Below are 17,436 nucleotides of genomic sequence, written 5' to 3' on the forward strand. Positions count from 1 at the left end.
ACTTATATATATCGTGCCTTTAATCAAACAAAAACTGAATGTGTGATGTTTTGAGATAATAAAATTAGATGAAAAACAGAAGAAAAAGAATTAAAGAAATGAGTCTATGTTAATCCTTTATTAAAGTTATGGAGAGAAGGTCATCGCAAAAGGGAGGACGCTTTTTATATCAAAACATCTGGGAGATTGAATCTGGTAAAAAATAGGTAGTGGCTTGTTTCTATCTTCTGAAACATGGCAATTAGAATTATATGGTCTCAAGTCAATCAATATTTTATCATATTGATTGGCCCGAATTATTAAGTGAAAATTTCTCATTTGCTGATACTTCAGTAACAGATTAAAGAGAGTCATAACAACCAATAATAATATAATTCCCAATATATAATCTGTAACAAGATTATTCTGGTAATATGAGAGTACCACTCGAATATTATAATTTAACCATATTGAAGGTCATTCTATACGATCTTTATTGAAGGAAATACGACAGAATGGACCCTTCCTTGTATAGATATAACTGTCCTAGATCATGGCATGATGCAGAAATATCCGTACCACTTTACATAATGCTGCTGACTCATCGATGCAAAGAACTATTCAAGCTCCTTGCAGATTCAGCCTTTCTTTGTAGGCGAGAATTTGCGTACAAGATTTTGAGTGTGCCAAACGAAAATGGAATTGGTGTAGATATCTAGTGTGATAATTGCGTATATAAAAGTATATGTGTATAGAGTTTTTAGACGGAATAAGAAATGAGACTCTGTATCCCTTTGTTATAAGTTGGAGAGTTTGTCATAAATAAAATTAGAGGTCCTTTTATATACGAATTATAACTTCAGGTAAATTCTCTGCTTAGTTCTAATTAAGTTTTTACACGAGATAGTGATACCTTAACTTGAGATACAAATCAATGACAACGTAAGATGGAGCGTATAACTTCTCTAACGTAGGTTCTCCATATTATGTCTGGAACCTTTATATAAATGTAGCGGCTCATGGTTCCTTAACAAGAGTTAAGGATTAGAGTTCCCGATCAAAGTATATGTATAGTAAGATTCCACAGTTACACAACAACTTGGATTAAGTTTAGATTATAATTGTCGTATTTGACGCCTAAATAAATCGAATACAATTACTATTTAATCTGTCTTGAGCTATAATATACTTCATATATTATAACAGACACAGTACCAGTTCTCATAATCTTCTAACTGGAAATCATACCCTACATTGGACCCCGGTTGGCTGATTTACTGCGGTTCCTTCTAGCACCTACGATGAGTAATCAAGTAATCCAATCATCGCACATATTGCTAAATAGATAAATAATTTCTCTGCTGGAAATTCCGGACATACAACCATAGGCTTACATAACTATATTTTATAAGCTATGTTTCATGCTGTTACTGATTTATATTTCAAATCCAACAATTCCCAGTCTCTGGAAATATTTATTCGATCTACGCAGAAATTAATTGAAGTAATAATTTAATATAAAAGGACCTCTATTTTTATCATGACAAACTCTCCAACTTATAATAAAGGATTAAAGAGTCTCATTTCTTTACTTGTTTATTTTTATCTTTTATTTCTACCCTTTTATACTCAAATTATCACAATAATCATAGAGTGACGTTATTGTGAGAGGTAACAGAAAGAGGTAGATAATAAACTGAGTTTTATTTATTGTGTGATCCTTGTCGTGATCGAGGCTATATACTTAATATATGACTCTATCTACACTTCTTAAATCTTCCATTTGATAATCCTAAATATAATTCTTATCGATACTGTTATATTAAATACTGATCATTTACTTTACGTACAGGCTTGATCTCATATCATCCTTCATACAAGTATAAGACATACATTTAAATAATAACATTGATATAAAAACATATGAAGGCTACATCAGCCACATTGAGGTGCCACAGCCATCTGAATTAAGAACTACATTTTCCCCTGAATATTGTGCTACAAGACATACACAGTTTAAGAATGAATGTTATTGTTATTGTTATTGACATCTCATTATGGCCTTTCTATATGGGATCATTACATCCGAGTATTATCTGGATGAATCTACCCACGACCGTCATAAGCCCATCTGTGATCAATGTCTGAAATAATGTGTATATAAAGACCCCCTTTTATTTGTTTAATAAAGCCTTAGTTAATTTTTGCAAGTTTGATAATTTTCTTGTTTTTATTTTATAAATCTACACCGATTTCCACAATCCTATATGATATATATTCTATTCGAGTAACACAACTCTTACAGTTATTTTGTACTGGTATTGTGTCTTTAGACACTAGGAATCACATTCACTAGAGTCGTTGCTATAACATATGATATATTATAACAATCAGACAAATTGAATTGTAATTATATTCGGTTTAATAGGAGTAAATACGACAGATAGAGGTGATATAGCAACTCAGGAAAAGCATGCCGTAATTACGAAGCATTGGCAGGCAGTAGAATGGGGAATAAGAGCCATACAAGGGTTATTTGGAGGGCTGCATGCAAAACTTCCTTCTGATAAAGAACAGCGTAGTAGAGATATTTTGACCCTTGTATGGAGGTTACACAACTTCCGTGTAAGAACCGTTGGTGTAAACCAAATTAGAACGGTTTACTACGCTAATTGGAAGCAAAGGGAGCAAGAAATCATGAATTATTTGAATTAAAATAAAAATAAAAAAATTAATCTTAATTTTTGTGCGTTTTGGAAGGCATGCGAAATTAACCTCGGAAAATAGAATTTCCGTAGTTAATTTCAAGTTAATTTAATTTCTGTTTTGCGTTTTGGAAGTCATCCAATACAGCCAATAATACCAAGTGAACACAAACTAGCCCGGAAAAGGGATTCACTTTTAATAAGAATAAAAAAGCCTACAAGCAATATTAATCTTATTCTTCCTGTTTTTTTATCTTTTATTTTTCCGTGTCAAACAAACCGTTTTTCCACAACACCAACCCCTAAAAAGTACATATAAACGAAGTCTTTTCTTTTTGCTTTTTCCTTTTTTCTTCTTTCTTTTTGTTTTCTTTTTTTTTTATATCTTTTATCTTTTATCTTTTTACATCAATAAATTAGTTTTTGTTTTAAAAACGAAAATAACTTTTATTCGCTCTTGTTTCTGGAAACAATGTAACGTTTACTTTCTAGCTCATTTGAGTAGTAATCCTTCTACATAGTAATTTGTCCTCAAGTATCAAGATATAAAAAATCTTACTTTCATTCTTTTTATAAAATAAATAATCAACTTTTAAAACTGCAATCCAATTTTTTCAAACGAATGAACGTATTTGATGATTTAATATGTATAAACAAAAAGTTTTTTATTTGGCAGAAGGCTGAAAGGGAAAGCTAATTCTAAAATATACACCACCTTAATTATGCATTTAATCCGTCTTTTTTTTTTTGGGGGTAAATGGGTAGACACTTACTATAAATCCGTCCGTTTTTTTTTAGTAAATGGGTAAAAATCCGTCTAAATGGACGGATCAGGCGAAAAAATATAGCCTTGGTGTTAGACAATATTGCTTATTTTATTTGTCTTTTTCTCTTTTATTAAACACTTCTTAATATAAAATGTCCCAAATCCCTTACTTATACGCTACCATACACACCTACGAGGACTATATTAATACACTTGAAGAAAGACTCAACGAAGAGGACGAATTATTAGCTCGTTTGGAGTATAACAAAACGAATTATGCGTTGAGCAACGAAGTATGTAGATCTGTGTTTAAATTCACTTTGAGAGAGCTCAAAATGGTATATAGAGCTTTAGGTTTTTAGGAGAAAGTTTCGTTTAAACAGCACACACGCCAGCATTTTTTGTTGGATAATAGCCATGTGGTATGTTACAACCTCACACAGTTAAAAATAGAGCTAGAGTATGGTGGGGAGTATAGATATAAAATTGCTGGAAAATGTCGTACTATTAGAGATCGAGACAATACGTTATTATTGTAACACGGAATAAGTTTGATGGTATATTTGGAGGTAAAAAACCAAAAATAGATTTGTATGAAACTTCAAACTGAAAATTATCTCATAGTTTTATTTTAAAGATAGAATGAACTGTCCAAGTTGAAAGATGAAATACTTAATGAAGTCAGAATCCAAAATAATCGTATGTCACTAGCTATAAAAATCAAAAGGCCGTTATTTGGTAAAGCTATTAAAGTTGACCTGAAGAATACCACCACGGTGTCATAAAAATGGGACAAGAGAATAAAATGAAACTTTTAATAATTTTATTGTTTTTTTATAAATCATAAAGAACAAGGAAGATGCGTCCAATTGAATAGTTAATTTCTGCTTTTATATGAGGTTATTGATAGTCACAATAATGACAATCATTGTGGAAAATGATCATGTAATCTAATTCGACCAAGGTAAATATGGCTAAATACCACAGATGGCCACTACGTCCTAATTTTTACGAAACTTGTACTTCAGTAACTTAATAAATAAATATATTCTTTTTTTAATCTTTATCTTCTTGTCATTCGATTCTTATACCACTATCTTAGGCTTTACACCCCCGTGGCATACTTATTTACATGGATGAAGAACGGTAACCTTCAACTTGGGCAAATGCGCTCCTTGAACGCATTACAAGTGTGGCACAACAGCTCCAGGCTTCTCCACTTGTCAGCAACGACTTGAACGTAGTTATTAGAGCACCTGGCTCGGATTTTACTTCTACTAAAGTCATGCTTGCACGCACCATTTACATGGGATTTTGCAGCAGCTCTTGCCTATAGCAGCACCTCGCCTGTCACTTCCCCCCACCAAACACAGAACATTACTTTTAATTTTAGAATACCTATTAGCAGATTAACTTGCCCATACGGCTCAACATTCTGAGAACCTTTCGCTTCTCTGCCATACGATTTGTATGATTCACATAGTCTGGTTACTCCTCCAATTATATCAAACAAAGCATGGGGAGTAGCATGTAAAAGCTGTGGATTGCGTACTTGCCCAGGTACAGCTATGGGGTCTAAATGAAACTCTGTTGTTTTTTAAAATGTTAGAAAAAAGAACTTTGTGAGGGAATTCGGAATATAGACAAATATAATAATTACATAATTCACTTAACACATAGTAGTTGACCTAGTAGTGTTAGATTTCAACTGCAGAGTTTTATTGGTCCAATCACGTTTCTATTTAACAAAATTTTCGGGGCCAAGTTTTGTTAAAGACTCTTTTTTTCTCTTTTCACAAACTATTACAACATGACCGAAGTGAGTGCACCTCTTGCCGATATTGGCGCTGTTGAAGAACCCCTTGATTTAGTTAGACTTTCTTTGGATGAACGTATCTATGTTAAATTAAGAGGTGATCGTGAATTACGCGGTGTTTTACACGTAAGTGCAAGCTGTCCTCACTTTTTGTTGATTGTCGATTACTCACTGCTTTGTTTTCTTTTAGGCTTATGACGGCCATTTGAATATGGTTTTAGGTGAAGTCGAAGAAACCATCACTATTGTCGATGTCAACGAAGAGACCCTGGAAGAGGTTATTAGGGTATGTGATCAATTTTTGTAGCCATTGATATCGCAATTAACTTTTTCTTATCTTGAATTAGACTGTCAAGAGATCTTTTGAAATGTTGTTTGTTCGTGGTGATGGTGTAATCTTGGTAATAACTAGCACAAATATTGGTGTGATAGAACTAATTCTCTTTTTTAATAGGTCTCCCCTCCTTCAAGAAACTAGACGTTTAGATAGCAACAGGTAGCAATACACAACCCAACTAGCAACCTGTGTGCGTGTGTGTGTGTGTGTGTTTTTCAATATATATATAAAAAGAATACGTTATGAAGCAATAGCAGTGAATAGGATTGTACGTGGACTATAATTGTGTTTGGGATGGCTTATTTGCTCTTTGAGGATCCATAGATTGGTTGAAGCAATAACCTCTCTGTGGTCCTATTAATCGAGAGCTAGAATAAGACATATTATTTCATGTCAGACATGAGTAAACCGCAAGGTTTACACAATTATATTCAATTACGAGAGATAGTTTGGATGTGAGGATACATGTATACATACCATTACCGATATAAAATATTGTTCACAATAAACTAATGAGGAAGGTTATATATCATTTTAAAACCATACTGCTTTGATTATGTACAATCTATGATATGTCATAGCGCAAATTCTGAATCACTTTTTGGAACACGCCAAATTCTTAAAATGGTAAACATTAATTTGCGAAAAATATAAGGGGTAAAAGAGATGATCACATTAACTTTATAACCGCAATGTAAATGGGCTAAAACGTAATCATAAGCTAGACCTACAGTAATCTATGCGACTGATGACCAATAGTGCTCTTATTTATGAATACTTTAAGATTTATGATACGGTGGAATGTAAGTGCATGTGGTGACGCTAAATCCCAAAGCGGAAATTTAGGTTTAAAATGTGTGCGTGGCATTATGGCAATCTTTTTCTTTTTTCTTTCTCCTCTCTTTTGTAGTAAATAACCATGGTATCTTTATCTGCGTTAGATGAAGAAAAGAGAGATGTTTTGTCTCAATACCAAGTAAATAAGAGCAAACGTTGAAAAGCATATAGTACATTAACCAGCTTATCTTTGTAGTCCATTACTCAAACTAAAGATTTAGACGAAGCACTTGGACAACTTATTGAACATGATTGGAATTTAGAAGTAAGTGCCATGGCCCCTTTGTATTATATTCTCGCATGAACTCAATTTTATGCACACAATAGAAAGCCATTCAAAATGTGTATGAAAATAACCCTAAAGACACACGCGAAGAACTGGAGGAGGAAGTCGCTAGCAGTACAGCGACCAGAGGCATAACACCTACCTATCCCGCAACCACTGTACACAATACATTTCGTAGTAGTCACCAAGCAAGACAATCACGATTTAACTTTCTCTCAATCTTGTTTTGGCCGTTCGGAATAGCTTGGAATATAACTTGGTCTATTCTATCACTTGCATGTAAAGTTTTATTTCTCTTTATTATCTTTAGTTTTTGAAACTTATGCCTTATTTTAGCACGCATTATTTATCGACCTACGATTACAAATAAGCCAAGAGACCCACGTGTGTTGGCATTTGAATTTATCGAGTCATTTGAAACAAAATACGGTGAAAATCATGTGGAATTCTTTAAAGGTGGCTATTCTCAGGCATTAGAAAAGGCAAGAAAAGAGTTGAGGTTTATGTTGGTTATACTTCAAAGCGATGATCACGATGATACACAGGAATTCAGCAGAGAAACACTTACTTCTCCTCAAGTCATTGATTTTATAAAGGAAAAGAATATTCTTGTGTGGGGAGGTAATGTTCGTGAATCGGAAGCACACAAAGGTAATAACAACAAAATAAGGATATAGTCCAAATGCTAATGTGCGTTAATTAGTGAGTTATGCGCTGCAAGCAACAACATATCCTTTTATTGCACTCATTGCTTTACAAACATCACTTGGAAACGCCACACCAAAAATGACTGTGATCGAACGTATTGAGGGTCCATCTCATCCCGCAGAGTTTATCAGTCAAATAGAAATTGCTATTGATCGTCAAGGGGCAGTAGTTAATAGATTGAAAAATGAGAGAAGTCAACGTGATATGGAACGCCAATTGCTTAAAGATCAAGATGCTGCGTACCATCAAAGTCTCAGAGCTGATCAAGAAAAGGTAATTTTTTTTTAAGTGCATTTCGGACGATTATGACTAAACATAATCATACAGGCTAGATTAGCACAGGAGGAAAAGGAGGCATTAGCTAGAATAGAAGAACAGGCACAGGACGAATTAAGGCAGATTGAATTATACAAGGAAAAGCGAACTCAATACATTCAGTATTTATATGCCAATTTACCTGAAGAGCCAACCGAAGGCAGGATCGCTAAATTGAGTTTCCGTTTAGCTGGTGGCGATAGAATTATACGTAAATTTAAACACGATGATACAGTCGATACTCTGTACCGATTTGTTGAGGTGTTTCCTTTATTACAGCAAGAAAATGTTAAACATGTCGATGTTCCACCTAGTGATTATGTTCATCAATATAAATTTACAATCCATAGTCCTTATCCTCGAATGGAATATGAGCCGGACACCCAAACCCATTTATGCGATATCAAGAGCTTATGGCCAAGTGCTACCTTGGTCGTTGAAGCCGTAGACGAAGATGAAGATGATGAATAAATAAAAGAAAAAAGAAAAAAAAAGAAGAAAAATAAACAATGCTTTTTATAAAAATTAAATTACTTCTTTACAAAGTTTAATGGAGAATCGGCGTTATAATACATCTCCTTGGATCCAACAGTTCCTCCAGTACCAAGAACACCAAATGTTGTCCAAGTCTTAATATCATCACTGGGCTCGAGGGATGCCCAAGAAATCCCACTATCCTTCTTTAAATTGATCTCGATCTTTGTTGAAAGAACTGTGAATTTCGAGTTTTCGACATCAATTGTCTAAGATCGAAAAAAAAAACATTAATACAAAACACATAGGTGCGTTCTTCGAGGGGAGACTTACGGTAAAGAGAGGGAATGTCTTCTTAAAACGCTTGTTACCCTTCATTTTAATGTCGACATCGACGGATTGTTTACCGAATGTAACCTTGGTATCCTCCTTGTTCTTTGCGAAAATACTCAAAATGACGTTGGTCTGAGTTTGGTACCAATCCGTACGGCAATCGACTAATTCCTCGCTCTATTGCCGTGCATATTAGAAACATAGCTTTAGTTTTTGAAGAGTTGAAGACTTACCTCACTTGAAGAACCAACAAACAAATGCTTTCCTTTTTTACAACCCTCAATCTTTAAAAATTCATCAAAGTCTAAAACTTTACGGGGACAACAGCTCCAGCCCTTTGAACCTTCATGGAAAATGGGAGCTCCAGGGTGGAAAGTACATGTAGCCTCTTCGCCATTTCCACGAGAAGTAGCTTGATCTTTCCAAACACGACCACAACCTCTTCTCTTACAAGTAGTACCAGCAGGTACAGGAACAGTCTCATCGTCCTCTTCAATCACTTCAGGTTTGGCTTCTTCAACCTTAGCAGGTGCAGCAACAGCAACAGGTGGTGCAGGTGCTTTTCCATAAACCTCAACACCTTCTTTGGTGACATGACTAGCAGTAGGAGCGGATTTCACTTCTGTAGCAGCAGCCTTAGGAGCAGGGGCAGCAGAAGCAGCTACTTCGGTGGAATGACGACCATGTGTACAGCCAGGAATAGCGAGGAACTCATCAAAATCGTCAACTCTCTTCTTACAACAAGACCAGCCCTTTAAACCTACATTTTTTTTTATCAGCAACTTGTTTCCTTTCGAAATAAAAGAGGTGCATTCAATTTACCTTCATGGAAAACGGGAGCACCGGCATGATATTGACAAGCTACAAAAATATATTAATTGCTGAATACTTAAAGAATAAAAACTTCGTGTACCATTGTCTACGTTCTCTTCTTCCTTGAATTCCTTTTCGCAACCCTTGTGTGTACACTTGACCATTTTTCTCTACGGAATCGACGTTGTAATCTAAAAAAATAAAGAAAAAAAAGAAGAAAATGGAAGAAACTGCTTACGTGACTTTTTAGAAGGCGGGACGGGTGGAGTTGCAATTGGGTTGGGGACCGTCCAGGCAAAGGCCTCGAAGGTTATAGAAAATTCTAGGCGGAGGAAGAAACTCCCTCCCTCCCTTTTTATAAAACCTATGCAGTGAGACGAACTTGGATCATCTAAATCCTTTCTTACCTGTAAAGAATAGCCAGAAGATAGCATATCAATTGTAAATACAAGTAAAACTTAAACGCGATGCATATATAAAAGTAGACATTATATGACTCTTGGCAAGCGCAATGTTCTCTCGGTCTCCATGTTTCACTGATCTGAATGATGATGCACTTGATGTGTCAAGAACTGAAGTACTTTATTATGCATAATTTCTGATACAGACCACTCTGTATAAAGGGTGATTATATCGTTTATAAGAAGCAAGGATATCTCGAGAATATCATCTTCAAATTATTTAAGTTTAAACAAAGTATGCATAATACTTAGTACCTTATCAAGTATATAAACATAAAAAGAACCATTTAGACAAAGAGATGTAAAGTCAGGAAACAACGCAAAGTAGACTTAGCAAAAGTTGGTGTGACGCGTTTTAAGTGACGGCCTTTCTTTCATTTTTAGCATTTTTTCCATTTCCATAAAGGCAGTTTGACACTCAAAAACTTTTTTTTTCTTTATAAACTAGATCCTTTTTTTAAATACAAGAAAAATTTAAAAATGGCCAAGAGAAAGGTTAGCATAGATACGAAACGACTTGTGTTTTACATAACATACTAAAATAAGTCTTCCCCAAATATAATATAGAGAAAGACCAGAACCCACATTGCTCCCTCCGAGGAAGAAATTAACAAGATCCCCAAGAGTTTTGTCATGCGATCTGGTATAGTGGGTACATCGGTCACAGCATTGGTCCGAGATGTGCGTCGTGTTTTAGCACCCAATACAGCTAGTCACTTGAGAGTAAATATTTCTTATTAATCTGTCCAATCGAAAATATTAAAACCATCTCTTAATTTATAGGAACGTAGATCTAATCGTCTCAAGGATTTTGTCTCTGTTGCCGGTCAATTAGGTGTCACCCATTTCTTGATTTTTAGTCGTACTGAAAAGAATGTCAATCTTCGTATTTCTCGTGTTCCTCGTGGACCCACACTTACTTTCCGTGTAGCTGAATACGCTTTAGCTAAAGATTGTTTAGCACTTCAAAAGAACCCCAAGACTTCCGATGTTGAATATCAAAGCAGTCCTTTATTGGTCTTGAACAACTTTCAACAAAATGGTAAGGAATTCAAGGTGATGACTGTGATGTTACAAAATATGTTCCCCTCTGTCGATGTGCAAACTGTAAGTGTGTGTAAAAGTAAAATTAAGGCAATTAAGACTTACATATTCCAATAGATGCAATTATCTGAAGCAAGGCGTGTATTATTATTCAACTATAACGAAGATACCGGCATGATCGATATGAGACATTATAGTATTGGCGTAAAGACAACAGGTGTTTCTAAATCAATCAAGCGTGTAATCAATACAAACTTGCCCAACTTGGGTGATTATGAGGATATTTCAGACTACATTTTGAAGGAAGCCATTATCTCTGAAAGTGATGTTGAGGATGGACCCGAATCTACCGTGACTTTATCACAAGATTACCCTGGACGTAACAACCGTAGAAATGAGCAAAGAGCCGTTAGACTTCATGAACTTGGTCCTCGTATGACTCTTGAATTGACAAAGGTTGAGAATGGCATGTGTGGTGGTGAAGTTCTTTATCATCGTTACAGTAAGTTTTTTTTTTTTTTTTTTTATCGGTTATGTATCATATAGTTAATTTATTTTATGATTAGTCACCAAATCTCAAAAGGATGTCATGGCAAGTGAGCGTAAGAGACAAAAGACTCTTGAAGAAAAGGCTGCTCGTAAGGAGCACCAAGAACAAAACGTCGAAAAGAAGAAGGCTGCCAAGGAGTCCCTTAAAAAGAAGCATGACGACAAGGAGGAGAAGGAAAACGATGAGGAAGATGATGATGAGGAGGAGGAGGAGGAGGAAGATGATATGCAATTAGATGAAGAAGATTCCCAAGAGGAAGATGATGAGGAAGAGGAGGAAGAGGAAGAGGACGAAGAGTAAATAAATCATTTTAAATAAAAAAACACATAGATAAATATCAGGCCATACTATCAGGCTATTAAAAAAAACTTTCGTACCAAATTCATCCCAAGAGAATTATTCCTCACGTCACAGCGTTGGAAGATTGATGCTGAATGCTTACATGGACTTCGATCCCACTGTAAGGTGGTGTTATGTAACGTTTTAAAGGGTAACGGCTAAAGTTGGAAAATTTACATTTAAAGCATACGAGGTACCTGTTAATGTTTAAAGGCAAAATATGTTTTGAAAGAGAAGGCATTTTTCTGTTAACAAGCAAATTAACCCTATGATCCTCATTCTACATCGCGTTGCTCGATAAAGAGTTCTAAGGATAACTTTGGCTATTTAATCGCCAACAATATGACTATTAATCGTTTTGGTTCCTCCCGATGTATGTATCTGTTAGTTTTAGCGCTTAAACTATGTTAGAACATGTTAATATTCCACAGTGATCTCTTGTTCACTAAACTAATTTACTGCCTTTTGACGTATATTTAGCATGATACATTCTATGGGAATAATACACGTATACTTACTAAATGTTATATCTCATGGTGTATATCGCCAAATCGATCTTTTTAAACCCACACATAGTTAACATGATCAAAAGATGATTGCCCACTGGCAAGTCTAGATTACAATCTCTTCAGATTGCTAAATCATTAAAAGTATCTGATATGGACAGATTGTGCGATTTATATATAGGAAACACAAGCATCATGCTACTTAGTGTATCAATGGTCACCGTGGCGACCGATTTTTAACAGAATGCTAAAACCAACAAGTAATATGCACATAGATCTAACTGATTCCGACATTTTTTTATTATTATTAACCCGGACCACTCGTATAAAATCCATCAAATAGGACAGAATTACGTATATGAATAAACCAAACTATAGAACTGAAATTACTATATGGATTTCAGATGAAAATAGAAACAACTAGAAGTACTTGATTTGAAATTTCCCACGACTCGATACGAAAGGATGGAATAAATTCTACGATTTTCCATGAGGGGACTGTCTTTTTTTTCCCCGAGATTGACATAATATATGAGGGGCAAGGGTGGGGAAATTTTGTTTTTCCTCTCTTTACATCATCCAAACTTACAAAATGGTAAGATATACGCACATACGAAAAAAAAGAAAAAGAAAACTAATATAATCATGGGGGATATGTATAGTCTGCTGCTGCTAAACTCAAGAACATTGTTCCTCTCCTTGACCGTGTCTTGGTCCAACGTATCAAGCCTCAACAAGTAAGAATAGAAGAATAATGGCGAATGATATAAGTGGGGGGGATTGGTGACTAACATGGTACTATAGAAAACTGCCTCTGGTATTTTCATTCCCGAGAAGGCACAAGAAGCTTTAAACGAAGGTGTTATTGTTGCTGTTGGTAAGGGTGCTCTCACCAAGGAAGGTAAGCATATTCCTCTCCAAGTTGCTGTTGGTGACAAAATTTTGCTTCCTCCTTATGGTGGAACTCCTGTTAAGGTTTTGCAAGAGGTATAAACGTATATAATGGGATAGTGAAATACAAGTATTAACTTGTTTACGTAGGAATACCTTTTGTTCCGTGACTCTGAAATCCTTGCCAAGGTTGTCGAGTAAAAACTTATTCACGCGCCTCGTTTTTTTTATCTTTTCTTTACTTCTATTGTAACAACATATTCACACACAAATACATACACCCTTCAAAACAAATTTACATTTTAAAAAAATAAAAAGGAATCTTTTGACTTGTCAAACTAAGTATTTCCCAGGGGAAAACAAAAAAAAAATGATTACAAAAGGGTGATCCACTGTGTGACTCTCTTACCTTTCTCTTTCACCTACATTTTTTTTGTTTTTTTATTATTTAACAGAATGGTTGTTGCCATTGGTTTCGAAGGATCTGCTAATAAGCTCGGTGTTGGTATTATTCGACATGAAAATGACCAAGTGGATATTTTGGCCAATGTGAGAGATACGTTCATTACACCACCAGGCGAAGGTTTCTCTCCTCGCGATACCGCTGTGCATCACCGTGAATGTGTTTTAAGAGTAACAAGAGAAGCTTTGAAGGACGCCAATTTGACACCAAAAGACATTGACGTTATCTGTTATACCAAAGGTAGAAAATGAAAAAAAAAAATTAACCGTATCAGTCCGTCGTGTCTTAATACTTTCTTTATAGGTCCTGGTATGGGTGCGCCTTTGGTTTCTGTTGCCATTGTTGCACGTACACTTTCATTATTATGGGACAAACCTCTTGTAGGTGTCAACCACTGTGTCGGACGTAAGTAGACTTACTCCCCTCGCGATTACCTTTAATTGAATTGTCATTGTGTCATAGATATCGAAATGGGCAGAGAGGTCACGAAAGCAGATAACCCAGTTGTGCTTTATGTCAGTGGAGGAAATACCCAAGTCATTGCCTACTCTCAGCAATGTTACCGCATTTTTGGCGAGACTCTAGACATTGCCATTGGTAATTGTCTCGATCGATTTGCCCGATTATTGAACTTGTCGAATGCACCTAGTCCTGGATACAACATTGAACAATATGCAAAGCGCGGAAAAAAATTCATTCAGTTACCTTATTCTGTCAAAGGCATGGATGTGTCATTTTCCGGTATCTTGCATCATATTGAAAAATTAGCCAAGGAAGAGTTACCAAAAGGAGAAGTTACTGCTGAGGATCTGTGTTATTCACTTCAAGAGACCTTGTTTGCCATGTTGGTTGAGATCACAGAACGTGCTATGGCTCACGTAGAATCAAATCAAGTGCTGTTAGTAGGTGGTGTGGGTTGCAATGTCAGGTTACAAGAAATGATGGAGCAAATGGCAGCTCAAAGAAACGGAACTGTGTGTGCAACAGACGAGAGATTCTGTATTGATAATGGAATTATGATTGCTCATGCCGGATTGTTAGCATACAAAACAGGATTTACTACTCCATTAGAGGAAAGTACAATTACTCAGCGCTTTAGAACTGACGAAGTTCATATTGCTTGGAGAGATGATTAATAGAATAAATGGTGGAGGCGGGGAACTTTTTTTATTGTTATTATTATTATTATTATGATGCAATTGTTGGTTTTTATCTCGTTGTGTTGTACGTGTATGGAATGAAAAAAAGGGTCTAAATATCAGTGGCGTCAATGACAACCTCGACATCCATTGCTTCTTCGTTAGTGATAGTGGCACTTTCTACCGTACCAATATCAAGATCTTGCTCAATATCCACTTTCACTGTCGGTTTATAAGTGTAAACTTTGACATAACCATCTAATTAAGGGAAAATTAGCCTTAAAAAATTCCTTGCAAAATCCTTTTGTAGACCTACCATCACTGCATGAGAATAACAATGGTTTTGAAGGATGGAAAATCACATCACGGACTTCAATATCTATTATAAGAAAAACGTCAACCAGCATGTTTGAATATAATTTACTTTGTTCTTACCTCCATGTTCTTTAATAATAGCTGCTACTTTTCCAGTCAACATGTTAAAAACGTAGACTTGACCGTAGATGGTAGGGGCCAAGATATATCTGCCATTGGATGAAATTTTAACAGACCATGAATTTGCACGATACCTGTCTTTTGTTAGTTGAATCGCTCATATACACTTTATCAAAGCCCTTACTCAGGATGTGTATATTTCATGATTTCTTCGACCTTAAATTCTCCGTTCTTCTTGGTGGGGTAAGTTAATTTATGCAAAGTACAGACATTTGGTTTTGATGCTTGAAGGCGAGTTTAAAAATGTCAGTATGTACATAAAATATATGACTAGTTAAGTCTTACAGATAAATTCGCTCACATCACATAACTCTGTTCCTCTTGTGATGAACCATGCATATCCATCTTCTGGTTTGTGATTGATGTCCATTCCGTTATTTTTAAAGTAGGCAGCTTCATCCACCCATTTCACGAATTTGACACAATCACAATAAGAAGTATAAAGATCCCTAAATGTTTGTAATAACTATCTTTTGTGTTTAGTTACTCAAAATGTCATTTTGATTTAGGTAACGCACCTTTCCAGTTTCAAAGTCAAATAATCGAACATGTTCATCTGTAGCTGCCAAGAAATACTTATTTCCGGTATTGGGTAAAAATGAGACGGTGAAGGCCATGCAAGTGAAGTTGTCCTCCATTTTTGTTTTACTAATAAGTGTTGACCAATCGTCTGCCATGTGCCACTTCAATATACTTCCATCTTGGCTGGTTGAGATCAAATAATTATTTTCCTTGAACTGGATTGCCTTGATGGTGAGTACTTCCTCAGCGTGTCCAACTAATCGTGCGAGGACCTTGGAAGCGACCATATCGAAAATTTTAATGTCGCATGGCATAATATGATTGTCGTTATCTTCTGTAGACCAGCGTTGACGATCCTTTATTTTTCCACCCACAGCCAATAAACCATTGGGAGTAAAAGTTCCACAAAAGAATTCATCGATCTGAGGTTCATCCTCATCGCGAATCTTGCGAAGTTCATCGACGTTGTCTCCAATTTCGAAAATTTTTACACTGCCAATGCTAGAAAATGTCGCTAAAAGACCACCGTCTTCTGAAAGTGTCATGCTGGCAATGGCAGACTGATCACTCATATCAGTTGGAAGCGTTTCTAATTGGTGATCCTTGTTAATCATTTGAATCATGTTTGAGCCTGAGTCAGCATGATGTTTCCAGTATTTATCTGGGTACTTTTCTGAGAGCTCTTTTACTTCTGTTGGGTTCCAAGTTTCCGGGCCCTTACAAAGACAAGGAAAAGTTAGGTTGAACAAAGGCTCACATACTTAATTCTTCTTTTTTTTTTTCTGTACCTGTGGCAATTTTAACTTTGTTTGTGTTGTTTTTCTTGCACGTTTCACAGGTGTCTTTTTCTTAGTTAAGGTTTTTTTGGATTGTCTCTTTTTATTCTTGATTTCTTCTTCAGAAGAGGCCAATAAGTCGTCTGTTAATATATCATCAATATCGCTTCCAGGACTGCCTGAAGTAGGCATAACTTCGCCCTCGAAATCAGAGTCAATGTCGTCTTGTTCGATAATGTCGTTTTTGTTTTCGAATGACATTCTTTTTTAAACCTCACGTCCTGCCAAAATAAAGGGGAGGAAGAAACACGACCAAACACGTCTAATTCCAGAAAAAAAGAATTTAAAAAAGTGACACGCAAGTGACTGTTGCTCTTTTTCTTGTTTTAAACTTGTCTTTTAAATCCACACTTTTTGACGTTCTTCACGTAGTTTACGGAGTTAGAAAGGGTAAGTAGTAGAAAGGGTGTGTGATCGAAAAACAGTGCTTGAAAGTGTCATCATTTTAAGGCTCACAGTCCCAATAAAAATTGATAAATGAAGTTTTATAAATTGGTTAGAGAGGGGCTGTGAGTCCTGAACGGCAAAAAAAACACACACACTTTGTTAGCATTTAATGATTTTATGTACACTTGGTAGAGGGAGACTGTAAGTCCCGAACGGGAATATTAATAAGATTGACAAATATCCTTTGCAGACCAAAATGGCGATATAAACTCTCGAGTTACAACATGTAGATTTCCCAACGACCAGAGTCTTACCCGAAAGATGCTATTTAAGCACAGCACTTTATGTTATTCCTTTTATTCATTGAGCTGAATACATAGTTAAGCAATCAGTTATTGTATTCTTACGTAAATTGGTTGTTCTCATTTACTGCG

The 17,436-nt window shown here is 35.7% G+C and overlaps 7 protein-coding genes across 7 annotated transcripts; 5 read left to right on the forward strand and 2 right to left on the reverse strand.

The window, feature by feature from the left end:
- Positions 1-5,232: 5,232 nt before the first annotated feature.
- On the forward strand, positions 5,233-5,789 carry EV154DRAFT_519129 (uncharacterized protein). Its single transcript, XM_051602703.1, has 4 exons — positions 5,233-5,392; positions 5,457-5,552; positions 5,614-5,667; positions 5,721-5,789. The coding sequence occupies exons 1-4, from the start codon at positions 5,261-5,263 to the stop codon at positions 5,742-5,744; spliced, it is 306 nt and encodes a 101-aa protein (XP_051454369.1). The 5' UTR covers positions 5,233-5,260; the 3' UTR covers positions 5,745-5,789.
- Positions 5,790-7,229: 1,440 nt separating this feature from the next.
- On the forward strand, positions 7,230-8,220 carry EV154DRAFT_426536 (uncharacterized protein; the record flags this gene model as incomplete). Its single annotated transcript, XM_051596311.1, has 3 exons — positions 7,230-7,377; positions 7,430-7,707; positions 7,762-8,220. 3 exons carry the CDS (start codon positions 7,230-7,232, stop codon positions 8,218-8,220), a joined length of 885 nt encoding a protein of 294 aa, XP_051454370.1.
- Positions 8,221-8,279: 59 nt separating this feature from the next.
- Positions 8,280-9,533, reverse strand: EV154DRAFT_484536 (HSP20-like chaperone; the record flags this gene model as incomplete). The annotated part of the gene is made up of 5 exons (XM_051598660.1): positions 8,280-8,492; positions 8,557-8,733; positions 8,790-9,316; positions 9,379-9,417; positions 9,470-9,533. The coding sequence occupies 5 exons, from the start codon at positions 9,531-9,533 to the stop codon at positions 8,280-8,282; spliced, it is 1,020 nt and encodes a 339-aa protein (XP_051454371.1).
- Positions 9,534-10,463: 930 nt separating this feature from the next.
- On the forward strand, positions 10,464-11,420 carry EV154DRAFT_426516 (Brix domain-containing protein; the record flags this gene model as incomplete). Its single annotated transcript, XM_051596309.1, has 3 exons — positions 10,464-10,553; positions 10,614-10,937; positions 10,992-11,420. 3 exons carry the CDS (start codon positions 10,464-10,466, stop codon positions 11,418-11,420), a joined length of 843 nt encoding a protein of 280 aa, XP_051454372.1.
- A 1,425-nt stretch (positions 11,421-12,845) lies between these two features.
- On the forward strand, positions 12,846-13,498 carry EV154DRAFT_469645 (chaperonin GroS). The gene is made up of 4 exons (XM_051597829.1): positions 12,846-12,864; positions 12,932-13,006; positions 13,074-13,256; positions 13,311-13,498. Exons 1-4 carry the CDS (start codon positions 12,862-12,864, stop codon positions 13,359-13,361), a joined length of 312 nt encoding a protein of 103 aa, XP_051454373.1. The 5' UTR covers positions 12,846-12,861; the 3' UTR covers positions 13,362-13,498.
- An 83-nt stretch (positions 13,499-13,581) lies between these two features.
- On the forward strand, positions 13,582-14,813 carry EV154DRAFT_448613 (Gcp-like domain-containing protein). Its single transcript, XM_051597162.1, has 3 exons — positions 13,582-13,863; positions 13,927-14,028; positions 14,086-14,813. The coding sequence occupies exons 1-3, from the start codon at positions 13,617-13,619 to the stop codon at positions 14,757-14,759; spliced, it is 1,023 nt and encodes a 340-aa protein (XP_051454374.1). The 5' UTR covers positions 13,582-13,616; the 3' UTR covers positions 14,760-14,813.
- On the reverse strand, positions 14,814-16,850 carry EV154DRAFT_519137 (WD40-repeat-containing domain protein). Its single transcript, XM_051602704.1, has 7 exons — positions 16,568-16,850; positions 15,776-16,495; positions 15,543-15,723; positions 15,382-15,481; positions 15,198-15,331; positions 15,079-15,141; positions 14,814-15,020 (listed from the first exon to the last, which is right to left on the reverse strand). Exons 1-7 carry the CDS (start codon positions 16,814-16,816, stop codon positions 14,875-14,877), a joined length of 1,593 nt encoding a protein of 530 aa, XP_051454375.1. The 5' UTR covers positions 16,817-16,850; the 3' UTR covers positions 14,814-14,874.
- Positions 16,851-17,436: the final 586 nt, after the last annotated feature.

This window comes from Mucor mucedo, assembly GCF_025094135.1.
Source record: "Mucor mucedo strain NRRL 3635 chromosome Unknown EV154scaffold_94, whole genome shotgun sequence".
Lineage (NCBI taxonomy): Eukaryota > Fungi > Mucoromycota > Mucoromycetes > Mucorales > Mucoraceae > Mucor > Mucor mucedo.